This window comes from Thermobia domestica, chromosome 4 (genome assembly GCF_964235325.1).
Source record: "Thermobia domestica chromosome 4, izTheDome1.hap1.1, whole genome shotgun sequence".
In the NCBI taxonomy this organism is placed as follows: domain Eukaryota; kingdom Metazoa; phylum Arthropoda; class Insecta; order Zygentoma; family Lepismatidae; genus Thermobia; species Thermobia domestica.
The window spans coordinates 308,542,440-308,562,825 of record NC_137457.1 but is presented as its reverse complement, the minus strand read 5'-3'; the positions used below and the strand labels follow the sequence as shown (position 1 = coordinate 308,562,825).

Below are 20,386 nucleotides of genomic sequence, written 5' to 3'. Positions count from 1 at the left end.
AGCTGGTTCCTTGTTCATGTTAGATCAGTGACGTCTGTGAAGTTGTCCCGCCCACCTAATGAATTTTTCTTTTTCTTATCTACATCGTTAGTTTATCGTTAGTTTACGTTAGTTTTGCTAAAATTATCGTTAGTTTTGCAAAAATAACGATTTTATTCGAGAAATAAATGGGCAGGCCAACTTCACGGTTCCCCGCCCACAAACGAATTTTAAAAGTTTTTCATATCACATCGTTAGTTTATCGTTAGTTTACGTTAGTTTTGCTAAAACTATCGTTAGTTTCGCAAAAATAACGATTTTATTCGAGAAATAAAGTTTCCCGCCAACTGTGAATTAGCCCGCCCATATTGAATTCTCATAAAATTCCAACTCACATCGTTAGTTTATCGTTAGTTTACGTTAGTTTTACTAAAACTATCGTTAGTTTTGCAAAAATAACGATTTTATTCGAGAAATAAATGGGCAGGCCAACTTCACGGTTCCCCGCCCACAAACGAATTTCAAAAGTTTTTCATATCACATCGTTAGTTTATCGTTAGTTTACGTTAGTTTTGCAAAACTATCGTTAGTTTCGCAAAAATAACAATTTATTCAAGCAATAAAGTTTCCCGCCAACTGTGACTTAGCCCGCCCATATTGAATTCTCATAAAATTCCAACTCATATCGTTAGTTTATCGTTAGTTTACGTTAGTTTTGCTAAAACTATCGTTAGTTTCGCAAAAATAACGATTTTATTCAAGCAATAAAGTTTCCCGCCAACTGTGAATTAGCCCGCCCATATTGAATTCTCATAAAATTCAAACTCACATCGTTAGTTTATTGTTAGTTTACGTTAGTTTTGTAAAAATAACGATTTTATTCGAGAAATAAATGAGCAGGCCAACTTCACGGTTCCCCGCCCACAAACGAATTTAAAAAGTTTTTCATATCACATCGTTAGTTTATCGTTAGTTTACGTTAGTTTTGCTAAAACTATTGTTAGTTTCGCAAAAATAACGATTTTATTCGAGAAATAAAGTTTCCCGCCAACAGTGAATAATCACGCCCACATTGAATTCTCATAAAATTCCAACTCATATCGTTAGTTTACGTTAGTTTTGCTAAAATTATCGTTAGTTTTGCAAAAATAACGATTTTATTAAAGAAATAAATGGGTAGGCCAACTTCACGGCTCCCCACCCGCAAATGAATTTCAAAACTTTTTTCTATCACATCGTTTGTTTATCGTTAGTTTACGTTAGTTTTGCTAAAACTATCGTTAATTTCGCAAAAATAACGATTTTATTCGAGAAATAAAGTTTCCCACCAACTGTGAATTAGCCCGCCCATATTGAATTCTCATAACTCATATCGTTAGTTTTGCTAAAATTAACGTTTGTTTTGCAGAAACAACGATTTTATTCGACAAATAAAAGTTCCCGCCAAATGTAAACACAATTACATAGCAGGCATACGCCTATCATGTTCCGTCAGGTACAGTACATGAGAATGTGTCCAGTATGTGCCTTATATACTTCTTACGTATGCCTGTTATGTAAATGTGCTCTTAGGGTTTACATTTGGCGGGAACTTTTATTTGTCGAATAAAATCGGTATTTTTGCAAAACTAACGATAGTTTTAGTAAAACTAAGGTAAACTAACGATGAACTAACGATGTGAGTTGGAATTTTATGAGAATTCAATATGGGCGGGCTAATTCACAGTTGGCGGGAAACTTTATTTCTCGAATAAAATCGTTATTTCTGCGAAACTAACGATAGTTTTAGCAAAACTAACGTAAACTGACGATAAACTAACGATGTGATATGAAAATCTTTTTAAATTCTTTTGTGGGCGGGGAACCGTGAAGTTGGCCTGCCCATTTATTTCTCGAATAAAATCGTTATTTTTTGCGAAACTAACGATAGTTTTAGCAAAACTAACGTAAACTAACGATAAACTAACGATATGAGTTGGAATTTTATGAGAATTCAATATGGGCGGGCTAATTCACAGTTGGCGGGAAACTTTATTTCTTGAATAAAATCGTTATTTTTGCGAAACTAACGATAGTTTCAGCAAAACTAACGTAAACTAACGATAAACTAACGATATGAGTTGGAATTTTATGAGAATTCAATATGGGCGGGCTAATTCACAGTTGGCGGGAAACTTTATTTCTCGAATAAAATCGTTATTTTTGCGAAACTAATGATAGTTTTGCAAAACTAACGTAAACTAACGATAAACTAACGATGTGATATGGAAATCTTTTGAAATTCGTTTATGGGCGGGGAACCGTGAAGTTGACCTGCTCATTTATTTCTCGAATAAAATCGTTATTTTTGCAAAACTAACGATAGTTTTAGTAAAACTAACGTAAACTAACGATAAACTAACGATGTGAGTTGGAATTTTATGAGAATTCAATATGGGCGGGCTAATTCACAGTTGGCGGGAAACTTTATTTCTTGAATAAAATCGTTATTTTTACGAAACTAACTATAGTTTTAGCAAAACTAACGTAAACTAACGATATGAGTAGGAATTTTATGAGAATTCAATGTGGGCGTGCTAATTCACAGTTGGCGGGAAACTTTGTTTCTCGAATAAAATCGTTATTTTTGCGAAACTAACGATAGTTTTAGCAAAACTAACGTAAACTAACGATAAACTAACGATGTGATATGAAAAACTTTTGAAATTCGTTTGTGGGCGGGGAACCGTGAAGTTGGCCTGCCCATTTATTTCTCGAATAAAATCGTTATTTTTACAAAACTAACGATAGTTTTAGTAAAACTAACGTAAACTAACGATAAACTAACGATGTGAATTGGAATTTTATGAGAATTCAATATGGGCGGGCTAATTCACAGTTGGCGGGAAACTTTATTTCTTGAGTAAAATCGTTATTTTTGCGAAACTAACGATAGTTTCAGCAAAACTAACGTAAACTAACGATAAACTAACGATATAAGTTGGAATTTTATGAGAATTCAATATGGGCGGGCTAATTCACAGTTGGCGGGAAACTTTATTTCTCGAATAAAATCGTTATTTTTGCGAAACTAACGATAGTTTTAGCAAAACTAACGTAAACTAACGATAAACTAACGATGTGATATGGAAATCTTTTGAAATTCGTTTGTGGGCGGGGAACCGTGAAGTTGGCCTGCTCATTTATTTCTCGAATAAAATCGTTATTTTTGCAAAACTAACGATAGTTTTAGTAAAACTAACGTAAACTAACGATAAACTAACGATGTGAGTTGGAATTTTATGAGAATTCAATATGGGCGGGCTAATTCACAGTTGGCGGGAAACTTTATTTCTTGAATAAAATCGTTATTTTTACGAAACTAACTATAGTTTTAGCAAAACTAACGTAAACTAACGATATGAGTAGGAATTTTATGAGAATTCAATGTGGGCGTGCTAATTCACAGTTGGCGGGAAACTTTGTTTTTCGAATAAAATCGTTATTTTTGCGAAACTAACGATAGTTTTAGCAAAACTAACGTAAACTAACGATAAACTAACGATGTGATATGAAAAACTTTTGAAATTCGTTTGTGGGCGGGGAACCGTGAAGTTGGCCTGCCCATTTATTTCTCGAATAAAATCGTTATTTTTACAAAACTAACGATAGTTTTAGTAAAACTAACGTAAACTAACGATAAACTAACGATGTGAATTGGAATTTTATGAGAATTCAATATGGGCGGGCTAATTCACAGTTGGCGGGAAACTTTATTTCTTGAATAAAATCGTTATTTTTGCGAAACTAACGATAGTTTCAGCAAAACTAACGTAAACTAACGATAAACTAACGATATGAGTTGGAATTTTATGAGAATTCAATATGGGCGGGCTAATTCACAGTTGGCGGGAAACTTTATTTCTCGAATAAAATCGTTATTTTTGCGAAACTAACAATAGTTTTAGCAAAACTAACGTAAACTAACGATAAACTAACGATGTGATATGAAAAACTTTTGAAATTCGTTTGTGGGCAGGGAACCGTGAAGTTGGCCTGCCCATTTATTTCTCGAATAAAATCGTTATTTTTGCAAAACTAACGTAAACTAACGATAAACTAACGATGTAGATAAAAAAAAGAAAAATTCGTTAGGTGGGCGGGATAACTTCACAGACGTAGACCAGTGTGCTCTGGGAACTGTATCGATATTAATCGTGAACAGTACGCGGGTCCATTCATTGAAGGTCCATTAGTGATTCTCGAACCATTGTGAAGAGGCCCTTTTGTGCGCTGAAGTTAGTGGAAGACGTTGCTGGTATTCGAGCATACGTATCACTGGCACCTATTGTCCGGTACACACTTTGGCTCGACATTATCACTGCTGAAGCGTTTGCAAACTCCACTGACAGTTGTAATTTATTGTAGTCATAGTTCAGTTACCACGCACAGTTAGGGCGAGATATCGGTTCTGTTGCGGACTTATCATACGTGAACGACCTCCACTGGTCCCATAGTTGACATCTCCCGTGTTCATAATTGCTTTCCACAATCTGGACACGACACTTCATGGCACATTGATGACTCGTGCTGCTACCCTGTGTGTGCCGCCTCGTTCCAAGCGCCCGAAAATGTAATCCTTGGTAAACGCGTCCAAATGATGTATTTGAGCGATATTCCTATCCTACTGTTCATTACCATGTTCAACTCTGCAGTACCCTCCGCTCATTGCAAAAGACCTACACAGAATGCGCGCATTTCGGCTCAAGAGCTAGTGTTTAATTTCTTCCCGTATAGGGCTAGGTTAACGCTTGCGTTCAATGCGCCTCACTAGCAATACGTGCCGTCCGCTACATTTCCCGTTCTCGCGACACTCTTCCCGGACCTTACATAAAACTTGTCGCATTATAGTTAAGTATTGGACAGCAGTTTGTTTGAGGACAATGAACATGCTTTATGATACACTTACCTTTCCTACCATCTGTTCTTTTATTGTCCAGAAGTACTATCAACACCAAAGATAAGAAGTGCGTCGTCCAATCCATAGCATTTGAAATGATGTATTTATGACCTGAAAAAAAGAAAGAAAAACAAAACTTTCAAAACAGGAACAAATTAATTAGAAATTTATTTTTAAAAAGAAACAAACTCCCTCTATTGGCTCTATATTCATATAAGCCCTTAAGAGGCCCATACACGTAGTCACATGCATGAAGAAACCTTCGAACATGCATGAAAAGTCATAAAACCACAGGCAAGTTGATCGTATATGGTCTCGTTCATGCATACTGAAAGTTTTCAAAATCTTCTGTAAACATGCATGATGATTTTGCCGTTCTTCATGCACGTTTACTGTGTATGGGCTCGTTCATGCAAGGTGGTTGTCTTCTATTTAGGTCCGCCAATCACGACAGCGGAAAAAAATCACGTGACCCTTTCCTCCGTAATGCCTCTTGTAGTAAGTTGGACAACAAGTTGGTACGTGTATGGTCAAAAAAATTCTTCCAATATGAATGATGAAACAAATCTTTCATGCATGCTTGTCATGCAAGTGTGTGTGCGCCTATGGCCCCCTTTAGAGTTCCAGTAGTCTCTTGGGCACCACTTTCGATAACTTGGATAAGTTATAATTTCATATCTGAGTACGTCTACTTGTGGGTCCACAAGCCTTCGAAGTTGCCAGCTTGCAATAGGTTTTGTCATTCACATTAAACCAAAGCGCCTGAAATGTCCGTCAACCCGCTGTACATAGCTCCTTTACTGGTTGCCTTTCATAAGGGTATCAACCTTAACGTCCTAGTGGCAATATTAAACTAATCGAGTCAAAACAATGTCTAAAATGTGAAATAGGAAAATAAAGTTTTTTGGGGGGGGGGGGGAATTTGAATGAGAACTGGCAAATCTACACAAAATTTGGAATCGATCAGCAAGAATGGCACGTTTCTAGCACCTGTGGTTTTCGAGATCCCATTGTCGAAAGGACTGGCCAGAACTTTCCTTGGCCACGAACATATGAACCTAGCATTTTGAGTTGTTGAGTTGATTTTAGTTTAGCGTCCCGTTCAGCAACGAGGCTATATGAGACGTGAACCTACTGATTAACTTGAAATCCGAACCACATGAGCTCCCACCGGGAATCGAACCCGGCTCTCCCACCCCAAACGCGCGTACGGTAACCGCTTAGCCACAAAGAAGCTCCTAGCATTTTGATATATAGACTATTTTTAAAGTGTTTTACCTTGATATTTTCATGTGATGGATCATTTCCGAAAATTTATCGGTGTTCTTTCCTTGTATATACATCCACGTACACTCATGTCCAAAATAATTGTCGCATATCTATAACTGTCTTCTTGTAAGAATATCATTTGATAATGATTTTGCAGGGTACTTTTAATACTGGTACTATGTATATAATCGGGAAATGTATATTTCTGGTAAATTTCATATGAAAAGAATTATAAATACGAAAGTTATAACGAGTAAAATAAAATGTTGCTAAATGGACAAGAAAATATTATTTTCATTTTATTGTTCTTATTTACAGCTCTTTTCACATGAAATTTGCTACATACATGTCTTTGCCGATTATGAACATACTCACATTATAGGAAATATCAGGCGAGTACGTTATCAAATTATATTCCTCGAAAAACATATTTATAGATATGCGACAATAATTTTGGACATGAGTGTACATAATTAATGTCCCAGTTTAAATTTGTCACACTTTCAAAAGTGTTTATAATTATTATTATTCCTTCTTCCCCAATTACTATTATAGTTTCCTTCATAATAAACGCGAACTTCTCTTCAGTGCAGGCAGGTCAACGTGCCTTTGCCACACAAACAAGAGTTATTACGTAAATGTGACGTCATGAGGAAAATTGTTATAATAGCAAACTATCATTCACTCTGCCTGCCTACTCGTGCCTTCCTGCTGGACAATGAAAGGCAGCTACACTTCACGTTTGAATAATGTCAAGGACATTAGAGATAGAGAGCTTGCTGTATCATTTGTTGAAACTGGAAAGTTGATTGTGTCACAGATGGAACAAACAAACAAACAAACAAAAAAAAAAAAACGAACTTACCTTATATTTCACAATAGTATAGAGACCGCAGGAATGTTTGCAGGATATCCTAGAAATGTTCTTAGAATGTTTCAACGTTAAAGAAAAAAAAAGTTATATTGCTTTCCCAGGTTCGAGTTTCTGAATAAACTAACGAAGCCCTATAATCAATGGCGGATCTAGTCCGGAGCCGAGGGGGGCCTAGGCCCCCAGTTTTTTGAGTGCCAAAAATAATTTAAGCTATTACTTGTATATTTTTGAAAGTTTATAGCAAACTCATGATATGCCTACCTAATCTGGGTTCTGACTGCTCCCCCCCTCGGTTTTACCTTTTAGATCCATCACTGTCTATAATAAATAAACTCTACCTGTTGTAAGGTTTAACTAGGGAAAATGTCAAAGCTGAGGTTTATATCAGTTACTTGATGGAGTAAAAAAAAATATATGCATGAGTGTAAAGCCTCATGTGTATGTAGTTTTCAAAAATGAGAATGGAATCTTTCAGTTTAACGTCACACGATTATGCCCATTAGGCTAAGGGAGACTATGCTTAAGGCAAGTGAATAATGATGGAATAATTGGTAGAATGACACTGTGGAAGGAAACGGGAGTATCCCCAAGAAAACTCCATGGATGCATGTTGTTCGCTAGAAACTTCTCGAACCAGGGACCCCACGCACTAGAGATAAACACTCTACCACTGAGTCACTGACCATGCCGCCTATGGAAGTGTATTGTGTAATGATTTCCGTATCTTCAGAGGTTGATAAATGTTCTTCATTTTGTTCGTATATTCACTTCATCAATTTGCAGTTTTATATAATGTACCACATAACATTAAAAAATTGTTTTGGGATATAAGACTTCGGTGAAATACTATTGCCCACGAACCTCCTTTAATTTCTCGTGTAACTTGGATTCTTGTCTCGAAAACGAGACGAGAATTTTTCTATTTCTCTTCTCGTCTCAAATTTAAAAAACGGCTTCTCGTCACGTGGCAACACTGCGCGCGTTCAAAGATTATGAAACAACATATAAGCAGCTCATTTGTTCTATTTTTAGAGAAATTTTAAAATCTTAAAATAGTTTCTAACATAATACGTAATTGTTGGTTGATTTGGAATTGTTTTAATTGAATTCGCTTTTATTTTTGTGTCCCTTTCAGCAGTGAGCTTATATAAGACCTGTACCAACAGTTTAACGTGGAAATCCGAACCATATGAGCTTCCGTCGGATCTTTCCTACGCCAAAGGCGCATGCGCTAATTGGTTGATTTCGAGATTAGCATCCTTTTCGGCATCGAAGCTGCCTGAGACCTGGACGATTCGAAACGGGGATCCGAATCACATGAGTTCCTACCGGGAATCGAATCTAGTTCTCCCGCGTCAAAGGCGCGTAAGCTAACCATATACCTATAAAGGAGCTCATCTACTTTGTAGTATGTAAATCATATGATATGTTATCAATAATAATAATAATAATAATAATAATAATAATAATAATAATAATAATAATAATAATAATAATAATAATAATTCAAGTTAACATTTAATATAACTCTATCCTATTGTAAGAGACTTGGCTAACTTGCACGCCGAAAAAGGAAGAACAATCTTTGCAGATACAAATTACGAAATTATTGAATAAAATAAGTAGCTATGGTCTATTCAAGTTCAGACTTCTGACAAGAAAATTGCCAACTTAATAATATCGTATCTTTGAAATAATTTCAGGTTAGATACCTTTAACAAAAAAAAAAAAAAAAAAAAAAAAAATGAGCGCCTTTGTTCAGAATTGTAAGGCGTGAAAGATTTTTAAAAAGAACATTAGTAGAGAAGAATGCGCCACATCATTACAAACTCATTTAAAAAAAAAAAGCATCGAAAACAAGAAGAAGAAGAAGAAGAAGAAGAAGAAGAAGAAGAAAGGAAAATCCAATGAATCACATTTTTGCTTTTGTTCTAAAATGGTGCTATAGTGATTGCAACGACTCGTGAAGCCTAGGCTCTACGCCAATCATAGAACTGCTTTCCTTCACGTGTGATACATCGGAAGAATTCAGTACGATTCGTAGAGCTGGCTTCCCGAACGAACACTTCAGAAAACGTGAAACAACGGAAGTGCACCAACAACGTTGCCAAACTTGGAAGACGTGGCGAAGCGACAAAAAAATACAGTACGTAAAGAACTATATCACGAACACTAATACTTATTGGAATTAAATTGTAACAATAATAATAGCAAAAATATAAAACAACGACAACAACAAAATAAACAATACGAAACTTTTTATCGGCAATCCGACAACATTGCAGCCTCAAGAGATGTTCTCCGTATTGTGCGATAGATGGCACTGGTAAAATTCATGAGAATGGGTCGATGACTGGGATACATGTACACATAACACATAACACACATATACACCTCAAGTGAAACGATAAGCTCTCACCCCTATGATTACGCCGGTAGCTAAAAATTCATGTGGTTCATCAAAAAAATAGGACTGTCTTCTCTCTTGAAGACAATTTAGATTCAATAAATAACTTTTCCCCTCCACTTCAGCTGCCCCTTTCAGAACATCATTCCTTTGTCTCTCGCGATCCACAAATAGTTTGTTTGACAACTTAGGAGAACGATGACCGGAAAAATAACAACAGATCGACTATCTAAAAACACACATATTTCAGTTATTAAGGTTCATCTCTTTTGTAACACCAATAAATCACAATTGCATATGTTTGGAACACTCTGCACCTTAGGAACACATAAAGCAGGCCCAATAGTGGAAATTCATGGGTTACCCAGCTGCCAACGTTGGCTGTACGTTGTAATTGGTAATTTTGACGAGTATTTGACAATCAACACAATTACCTTACGAAAAAAAGGAAAATTGTCATTGGAAATACGAGGTCGACCCAAAAGTTGTCATTTTTGCTCCCAAACCTAGCACCTTCCCTTCAAAAGTAACAACCCAAATTAGGTACTCTCCCTCTTAAATATACAATTGTTCATCCCATCCCCGCAAAACTAACAATTCTTTTCCCCAATGTGCCAGTCTCATTTTTAAAGTTACCATTGTTTACCACTCTCTCCCTAAATTTACCTTCTTTACCCACACTGGCTATTCTCCATCTAAATTTACAATTCTCTCCTCAAGTTTGAAATTCCCCAAGATTTACAGTTCTTCTATCTAAATTTAACATTCTCCTTCCAAATTTATCAATCCCTGAAAGTTATAGTACTTTCTTTTAAATTTATCATTATTCCTCAAATTTACCATTCTCTCTCCAAATTTACTGCTCCACAAAAATTACTTTTCTTCCTTCTAAATTTACTATCTTTTTCCGAAATTTACCATTTTCCACAAAAGTTCCCATTCTTGCTCTTAAATTTACCATTCTTCTCCCAAACTTACCATTCTCTATCAAAATTTACCGTTCTTCCTTCAAATTTACCACTCCTCCAAAAGTTATCGTTCTTCCTCCCAAATTTGCCATTGTCTCCCCAAATTTACCATTCTCCCCAAAAGAAACCGTTCTTCCTTTAAATTTACCATTCTTTCCCCAAATTTGCCACTTCCCCACAAAGTTACAGTTTTCCTTCCTAAATTTATCTCTCTCTCCCAAAGATTCCCGTTCTTCCTCCTAAATTTACCATTCTTCCCGAAATTGACCATTCATAAATTTACCACTCCTCCAAACGTTACCGACCATCCTTTTAAATTTACCATTCTTCCCCCAAATTTACCATTTCCCCCAAACAGTTTTCTTTCTTCCTTCTAAATTTACCACTCTTTCCTCAAATTTACTATTCCCGCCCAAAAGTTACCGTTCTTCCTTCTAAATTTACCATTCTTTCCCCAAATTTACCATATCCCCCAAAATTACCGTTCTTTCTCCTAAATCTATCACTCTCCCTCCAAATTTTCCGTTCTTCTTCCTATACCATTCTTCCCGAAATTTACTATTTACCATTCAAAAAATTTACCACTCCTCCAAAAGTTACCGACCTTATCTAAATTTACCATTCTTCCCCCAAATTTACCATTTCCTCCCAAAAAAAGTTACCGTCATTCCATCTAAATTTACATTCTTTTCCCAAATTTAACATTTTCTCCCAAAAGTTACCGTTCTTCCTCCTATATTTACCATTCTTTCCCTAAATATACCGTTTTCCCTTCCTATTTACTATTCTCCACTTTGGTTGTACCATTTGAAATAATAATAAAAAAAAATCTCACCCAAAATAATCTCATTGGCTAAATCTGTGCCCTAAAACCCACCTATGGAGGACCCTCCTTCCGCTAGAATAGTACGAGTATCTTTCTTACCCAAAAATTACTTCGGCTATCCAAGAGAGAGAGAATCTATTCCTGTAAACCAAACACACCGAACTTCAGTAAACGAGTGAAGGGTCTTTATTCCATCAGTCGGAAATTAACCTGCAGACACCTCCTCTATCTAGAGCGCCAAAAAAAAAAAAAAAAAAAGGCGGGGAAGTCCAAAAGAGAATGGCTGTAGTTGCTTGCTTTTCTTTTTTAATCTTTTGGTATTGTCATGTTGCAATGAAAATGAGAAGCTTTTAACGAATGGAGGAAATTCCCGATGAGGTCTACGCACGCGTAAATACAACTAAAAGGTATCATCCTTCCTTAACCTTTTCGTTTGCTTCTCTTACGTAAGCATAACGAATGTTAATATCTTGTTGTATTTATCAACAAGCAGTGTTGCCAGGACCAAGAGGATAAACGTTCAACCATAAAATATTTAGAATTTGCTGATGATAATATATATATAGCTGTTAGTTACCACCAGAAATAAGCCATATAGAAGCCAAATAGATTGTCTTCATCAGAGTTCTTCAACGTTGTTCTATTATTGGGCACATCTGACTTATGCTTATGGATATACGAGGGCCATCTGCTGATTTCACCACTACGACCACAGAAACAGTTTAACGTCCCACAGTTATGCAGTGTAGGTTAAAGGAGACGGTGATGATGAGAAATGAATGAAATGACGGAATGAATGAAGTGGTAGGAAACGGAAGAACCCCGAGAAAACTCACGTACACGGTGTTTGTCCACTACAAAGCCCACTTGACGCGAGCTGGGATCGAACCAGGGACTTCAGGTACCAGAGGTAAACGCTCTACCACTGAGCCAACGCGACCCTCGACCACAGAAACACCTATGAGTAGTACTACCACTACTACTACAACAATTAATAATAATAGTAATAAGAATGTAATGTATTTCTTCGCTACAGATTCTCTTGTTTCCACCATTATAGAAAAAATAGGCTCTACAGTAGTTTAGACCAGGAGGATCCATCTTCCCCAAGGCCTTTGGACGCCATCACCAAATTTATCATTTCCCTTCGGAAAAAAGTATTGTTCTCCTCCCAAATATACCATTTTCCACCACAATTTATCATTTACACCTTTAAATTTTGAATTCTTTCACCAAAATTTACCTTTTCTCCCTCAAATTTACTATTTTGACTCTCAATTTTACCTTACTTTCCTTTAAATTTACCTTTCTTTCCCTTAAATGTACATTTTTTCCTTTAAATTGCCTTTCCTTTAAATTTATCTTTCTTTCCCTTATATGTACCTTTTTTCTTTTATATTTACCTAATGTACCTTTTTCCTTTTATATTTAACTTTCTTTCCTTTAAATTTACCTTTTTTCCCCAAATTTGTCATCTTTCTTTTTAAATTTATCTTTCTTCTCTTTAAATTTACTTTTTTCAACTAAATTTATCTTTCTTCCTCCAAATTTACCCTCCTTTTTTTAAAAAAAAATTCTTTTTTCCTTTAAATTTACGTTTCTTCCTCCAAATTTACCTTCCTTCTCTTTAAATTTACCTTTCTTCCCCTAAATTTACTTTCCTTCTCTTTAAGTTTACTTTTCTTCCCCTAAATTTACTTTTTCCCTTTAAATTTATCTTTCTTCCCCTAAATTTACCTTTCTTCCCTTTAAATTTACCTTTTCTCCTTTAAATTTACCTTTCTTCTCTTTAAATTTGCCTTTCTTCCCCCAAAATTTACCATTCTCGAGTTTGATTGTAGCATTTTCAATTAAAAATTGTCCCCCTCCTCAAAACAAGAAATTATATGGATGCAACTGCGCCTTACAACTAGCCTGTGGACACCCCTGGTTTAGACGTGAAAGATAATTTGCATTTGAATCAAACCCACATAAATCAGTATTGGATTCAGAAAGAATTTAGTTCTGGTCTTGATGCCCTTATTTACGCTCTTATCCAGTAATCAAGATTCATTTTGATTTACTATGCATAATTTCCTTTTTTTTTTTTTTTTTTTTTGAACGAATATAAACATACTGGTAAAATTGCTTCACCTAAGGAATGACTGCGAATATATTTAACTTATGCTGTATATTCAAATGCAGCACCGTAACTTGGAACAACTGCTCGAAGGCCAATCGTCATGGGTGCCGACTCTGGGGATTTTCCGGTGCTCGAGCATTTTGGGGGTGCTCTATACCCACACACACAAAAAAAGAAGAGGCATTGAAATAAAATGGGGAAAATTCTAATCTTTAGCAGGATTTTTCCAAGGATCTTGAAGCCATACGTCACAGTTTCGCCACCCCTACTCTGACCACCCCGCCCAATAGGATCGCAATGTTTTGAGCCAACAATCATGGCGGAAACGAAAATAGGCAATCAGAGGATGGCAGAAACGAGAGTAGCCAATCAGACGTACCGATGCTCGGTTGCTTTTTGGCTTCAACGATTTAATGGGATGAAGATACATATGGGCAGATCCTCTATTTATAACATCCTTGGATTTTTCATAGAATTGAGAGGGAGATTATAAGATTTTAATATTTGAACCAAAGAGAAGCCTTTCGTTTTAATAAAATATAAATTTAATTTTGTTTCGTTTAACTAACTTCATTTGTTTTCTTTTCTCTTAAAATCTGTAAATCCAAGGTTAGTATTCAGAATGGGATAACGAGTTCTAAGTTAGTGGTCAGAAACCTAGAAGTTAGCAGGTTACGTTGCTAAACTCTTAATCAATAATACAGACAACTACACTTATATTACAGAAGAGTCAATTTTCAACACTTTTCCGGGGCAGGACTCCAGACCAAAGGCGGATCTAGAAGGTAAAAACTGGGGGTGCCCAATCAAATCCCAGATTATGATAGTTCAAAAATATATAAATAATAGCTTCAATTATTTTTGTCCCTCAAAAAAACTGGGAAGGGCCCAGGTCCCCTGGCCCCGGACTAGATCCGACACTGCCCCAGACATCAGTAAGCTAGGGGTAATGCATACCTCAGCTTTCCCCACTGATTTTCATTGCATACTGTGAATTAGAATGCCTCCATTGTATTTTTAAAACCCGGCGTTCCTGAGGTCCCCTAGACGAATATGAAATTTAGACCCTTTAGTATTTGAAACCTTAATAAACGTTTTTATTACTTCTACGGGTGCCAGTTGCTGTTTCACTAACGTATGCCCAAATAGTAATTATGTTTTTTCTTAGGAAAATGTGCGTATTTTGTTCAGATGGTGTGGTAGCAGCAGCATCTCAAATTCTCAATTCTTTTGGAAATGGTATGGGAAGCCCATTCCATGCTTCAGAAGGTAAATTGAGGATTCAATATTTAACACAACTTAAAGAATTAAGAAATGTATATATAACATATTTGGTTGCCCTAATATAAGATATTTTACTGAACCTAAATCGCATTTTTCTTTCTTTATGAGCTTTTTTTATTGGAGCTAAGCTCCTCGTTACCCGACTTAGGTGTTCGTTTGTCCGGGAGCGAAGCTCCTCGTTACTCGACTTAGGTGTTCGTTTGTCCGGGAGCGAAGCTCCTCGTTACTCGACTTAGGTGTTCGTTTGTCCGGGAGCGAAGCTCCTCGTTACTCGACTTAGGTGTTCGTTTGTCCGGGAGCGAAGCTCCTCGTTACTCAACTTAGGTGTTCGTTTGTCCGGGTAAGTACTTATCCTCCTGAACTGTTCTCAATCAAATTTGCGATTGTGATTTGAGAGCGCGCGCTGAGTATCGTAAGGAGTCGGTTATCCCGATCGGACATACCACTGAAGAATAATCACCGAAAAACGGGATGCCCATAGACTTAACACTAGAAAAGCATTTGGCGTGCGAATTCTCATTGTAAACGATCCACAATAGAATTTTCAGGATTAGAAATGGGGCGAAGTCCTTTTCGTTGTGTTCTGCGAACAAAATTTTTCAAAGAGATTATGCTTTTTGTTGATTGCCAATTCAACATATCGTGTTCGTTCACGAAAATAGTTGATACACTTTTTTAAAAAAATTCTGAGTAATAAATAAATAAATAAAAAGTCGATCGCTTCGCTCCAAATTTGCAATTATTGTATATCTAATTTTATTTTTTTTTTTTTTTAATTTTCTTTAGCGGGAGTTGAATGTGATCCATTTATTCCTTGCTCCGTTTCCATATTCATATTTGTATCCTACAGAAGGTTGTTCATTGTATATCTGACAATTTTCTATTCAGTGCTGCCACCTGGCGTATCATGCTGGAACTATGGGCTTGCTGATGGAAACAGTGCTGTATCTCCTTTGTAGGTGTGTGTGTGTTGGAAGTGAGTGTTATCAAATGTCGCCGAAAATCGACCTGTATTGGGAGATGGTCTTTTCCATCCTTTCGTACATACACATTGTGCAACAGTGTCGGGACAATGGGTTAACAATCAAGGAGACTACTGCAAAAGCTATTGTGGCTTGTTACACACAACACGCTTCCCTTGCGAAATATTCACCCACGAAAATCGCCAGGAGAAGGGCTGCAAGCAAAGTGACACCCGTAGTGCTAAGTGGGATCTGTCGATTAGCGTGCCAAAAAAAAAAAAAAAAAAAATCCCGCAACGCAATGTTCTATGAAACACAGATTCTACCTCCCACCATCAACGTGAACAAAACAATTCCCAAGCGCCTCAGGTTGAAGTGTGTGCAGAAGACCCGTGTACACCACTTGGTACCGCGTCACATTACCGAACTTAAGACAAACTGTAGGAAACTGTATGAAACGTACCTTGCGGGTTCGAAATGGAAGAAAGTTATCACAGTGGATGAATCATACTCACTGTTGGTGTTCATATTCGTGCTGACGGCAAAGAGCACAGCAACTCTGTTCGTCAGTGCAATGAAATTCTCCCTCGTGACTTTATGGTTATTACGGGATTCGGATGCGAGGTTAAGTTGATGATACGCAAGATGGACAAAAACTTGAAGGTGAATACAAGATTCTTCCAAGAATCCATTCTGACACCTTTTATCAGAGAGATATCCCACAATTGTATGGAATGGGCGCGAACCAGATGACGATCTGTATGGACAAGATTTCGAGTCACACCGCTAGAACGTCACTATGTTTTTATCAGGAAATGGCAGAAGAATTAGGAATTCGTGTCATTCCGTTTGAATGCATTTCTTTGAAAAGCCGAAATGCCAGTCCAATGGATTTCTGCGCATTTGGTCTGTTAAAACGACGTCTTTAACATCGTCGCCCACGCACCATGGATGATCTATGAAAAGCTTGCAGGGATGAGTGGTACAGAATTCCCATGCCTGTCCTGCGCCGAAGCTTGCTGCAACGGAAACTGCGATGCCGTGTGATAGTCCACAATGTTGGAGGTCCAATAGAACATGATCGGTGGTGACGGAGCCGTACCCCTTAAGGTGAGTACCTATCAAAAGTGGTCGGATATAAAGCGAACAATCTTCTGTATCATATCAAGTAAGAAAATTTATCTTGGAAAGCCCCCCTCCCACTCTAACGAAGGGAGTTTAAATGAAGGCATTTGCCCCTTACCCTTCCCCCCGTAAGTTATGTTTAAAAGTAAGTTTGTCTTGAAATATTAATAATTAATAATAAGTTACATTGTATTTCGATGTCCCTCGTAGGTATTTGGTCAGACTACGGTTTCTTTTAGGTTGTTTCACAGTTCTAGACTTGGTTGTAGAGTCAAGTCCCATAATAGTGGCCCTAAGACTGATCCTTGTGGACAGCCCTTAGACATTTCAGACTACGCGGCTTTGGAACAAGAGATACACAATCAATTCTCGGTGGGAGCACATATGACTAGAATTCCACGTTAACCTGTGGGTCCATATCTTATATAGTCTCGGTGCTGAAAGACCCGCTAACTTCCAAATCAATTAAACAACCAGCAAATATTATTAGAGTATATTCCATTCGATTTAAGTTTAGTATTCCATTCAGCAGCGAGTCTATAGGACACAGGGACCTGCAGCGTAACGTGAGATTAGAACCATATGAGCTCCCACCGGAAATCGAAGTCGGGTTTCCCACGTTAAAGGCTCGTACGTTATCCACAAAGCCACAAGGAGTTCAGCTAATATTTTTCTACAGTTACTATTATTATTTCACTTTCTGGCTCCCCGGTATATTTTTGGATAAAGAAAAAACATATTCGGAATTCCATATTACGTTTTCATACTTTAATATCACACCTTTGAGGGCCGCGATGGTTCAGTGGTAGAGCGTTCACCTCTGGTGCGTCAGGTCCCTAGTTCGATCCCCGCTCACGCCATACGAACTTTGTGGTGGACAAACACAGTGTATATGGGTTTTCTTGGAGCTCTTTCATATCCTCCCACTTTCTCCATTCCACCATTCCATTCATTTTTCATCATCACCGTCTCCTTTAGCCTAATCGGCATAATGGTCGGACGTAAAACTTAAAGATTTAATTTCATTTTTCATTACACCTTTGAGAAACATATGATCTACAGTTTACACGTGGGTCATTGTTTCCATAATTTATTATAAATATGATTTGGCAACCCTGAAACAAAAGAAATATGAGCATGATATTCAGAAAAAAAAGATATAACACGTCAGGTAAGAGAGATTTTAAGGAGTTTCCATTATTTTTTCCCTTCTTTCACAATTAATACTTTCTTCCTCTTCAATCAAGGAATATAATAACCACTTTCTTAAATTGTGGCTCCTGGGTTGTTAAATGAGCTAAATACATACGTAATACTTACACGTGTAATTCTTTTACGCGTGTATCTAACCCATAAATTGACAGTTGTGAAGAGGAAAGCAGATCAAGTACTGTTATGATAATAATATTGAGACACAGACAGTGAATAACCGAAATTAACAAGAAAGAACGTTTTAGTTGTTGGTTATCAGCAAATCTTACATACACCTACAGAAGGGTCAGACATAAGCTGATTGAATCGATTGCTTCGAATCAGGGCCCACGCCTAACTGGTCATGTGCTAGAGTGTAATCTACTCTCGGTTGAATTGATTGCTTCGAATTAGGCTCCATGTCCAACGGGTCCCGTGCTAGAGTGTAATCTACTCTCAGTTGAATCGTTTGCTTCGAATCAGGGCCCGCGCCTAACTGGTCCTGTGCTAGAGTGTAATCTACTCCCGGTTGAATCGATTGCTTCGATTTAGGTCCCGTGCTAAAGTGTAATCTATTCTGGGCTGAATTGATTGCTTCGAATCAGGCCCAGCCAGGGGCGGATAGGGCCACCGGGCTACCGGGTAGCGCCCGGTACACCCCTTAACAAATCGCTCCCAAGAATGAACCAGGCTTTAAATAATGAAAATCGATGCTGCGTCGTGGAAAGAAAGCAAAGCTATTAGAAGCAGATGCTGATGCCTGCAAAAGGATCATATACTTATTTAGTGCCTCCAAACCTGCAAGACTATCAACTACTGACTGCCAAGAGACAGAAAAAATTATTGATATTTGCGATCCCACCTCATTTGTTACGAATTCTGCTGTAGAATAGAAAATGAACAGGAAACTTCTAGGTTCATGAATGCTGAAATTAGTGATCCCAGCACATTAAGTACGAATGTCACTGTCAGAGTCGGAAATGAAAAGAAGGTTCCACCTCCATGAGTTTTCTTTAACTAGTGTGCTTCGAACATCAGCTACGATTGTTGCTGTCAAAGAAGAAAATGAACAGAAAAGCTCCAGTTCTAGTAAAGTCAATTCCATTCCGAAGTCAGTGAAAACATTTAAAAGCATGATAGAGCAGGGAACAGAGCAACGAACTCTTTCACACATAATCCACAAGAAGATGATATGAGGAAATTTTTTTTGTTCCATCCCCATCAACCAAAATAAAGCATAGGTCTACCCTTTAATCCTGAGTTTGCTTTATAGTTTTAAGAAACCACTTTCTCATGTACAGATAAAATAACGGTAGTATCCGGTTAAGAACAGGCAGGTAATGCATCGAGTTGTCGAAGTGCTGAAACTCATCTCATTGGCAAAGAAGGGCTTACTTACAAAAGAGACGGAAATGAAGCAAACTATAGACTGGAAGACACAGCTACAGATCATTGAAACTTTTTAGGATATTATTCTTTTATTAATCAAATTTAATCTTTCGCTTAAAAATAATTTACACAAGGTCATCGAGAAGAGTAAACGGAGTCATGTACAAGGAAATAAACAGTGATTGTGGTCACATAACTTTCAAGAAACACGGTGAATTATGTTTCGGATGCTATCAACACACTTATCAAACAAGATATTTCGAAAGAAGTCTCTCAAGTTGGAATATTTTCTGTCCTATTAAATACTACTCAACGGGCCAGTTCTATATTGTTTTACGGTATGTTGTTAAAGAAAGAATTGTTGCCATTGTGAAATGCATATCTACCACAGGACAGTATCTTTGCGGTTTAGTGCTGGAAATTCTGGAGAAGTTGAACCTTGATATTAAGAAGTGTATTGGAAATTCAACACAATGGCGCAAGTAACATGCAAGGACAATACTCAGATATTTCAAAACACCTATGATCGGTCACAGGGGTCGTGTTACGCTCATATACTCAATCTTGTCATATGTGATCTGACAAAAAGTTGCATTTATTCTGTGTCATTGTTTGTTCTGCTGAATAACTGTACTGTGTCAAACTATCTCCAAGCACAGGGTGCGAATGGACATTTGGAAGATCAAATGTCAACAAAGGTATCTTATGCAGTTGTTTCGAAAACAAGATGGTGGAAAACACTCTGCTTTGCAGAAAATTTTTTGCCCCCAGAAAGTGTTTGTACATAGAGTTGACCATAACAATGAACAAAATTCCTTCTACAGAAAATATCAAACCAGAAGCTAGGTGTAAAGTGAAAGGATATATAAAAATCTTCTTGAGTTCGAAATAATTCTGACATCACAAGTGTTCCTGATAATATTTCAAGTGATTATTTCTGTCAAACTATCTCCAAACATAGGGTGTTGGTGTATTGTAGTTGTATCGAATGGTCAGACTACTCTCTTTCTCAACTGAAAGGGCAGAGAGCTGATTCTGAATCTGTTGAGAA

The 20,386-nt window shown here is 37.2% G+C and overlaps 1 protein-coding gene across 4 annotated transcripts in view; it reads right to left on the bottom strand.

Moving 5' to 3' along the window:
- LOC145684283 (multicopper oxidase 3-like) overlaps window positions 1-20,386 on the bottom strand; it is a 128,369-nt gene that overhangs the window by 57,208 nt on the left and 50,775 nt on the right. For 3 of the 4 annotated variants that reach the window (XM_081756428.1, XM_081756429.1, XM_081756430.1), the window contains exon 2: window positions 4,928-5,029. In XM_081756428.1, coding sequence (XP_081612554.1) covers window positions 4,928-5,003 — 76 coding nt within the window. In that variant the 5' untranslated portion in view covers window positions 5,004-5,029. Of the gene's footprint in view, window positions 1-4,927; window positions 5,030-11,361; window positions 11,456-20,386 lie in introns of those variants that run through there. The other variant, XM_081756427.1, reaches the window with a different exon arrangement.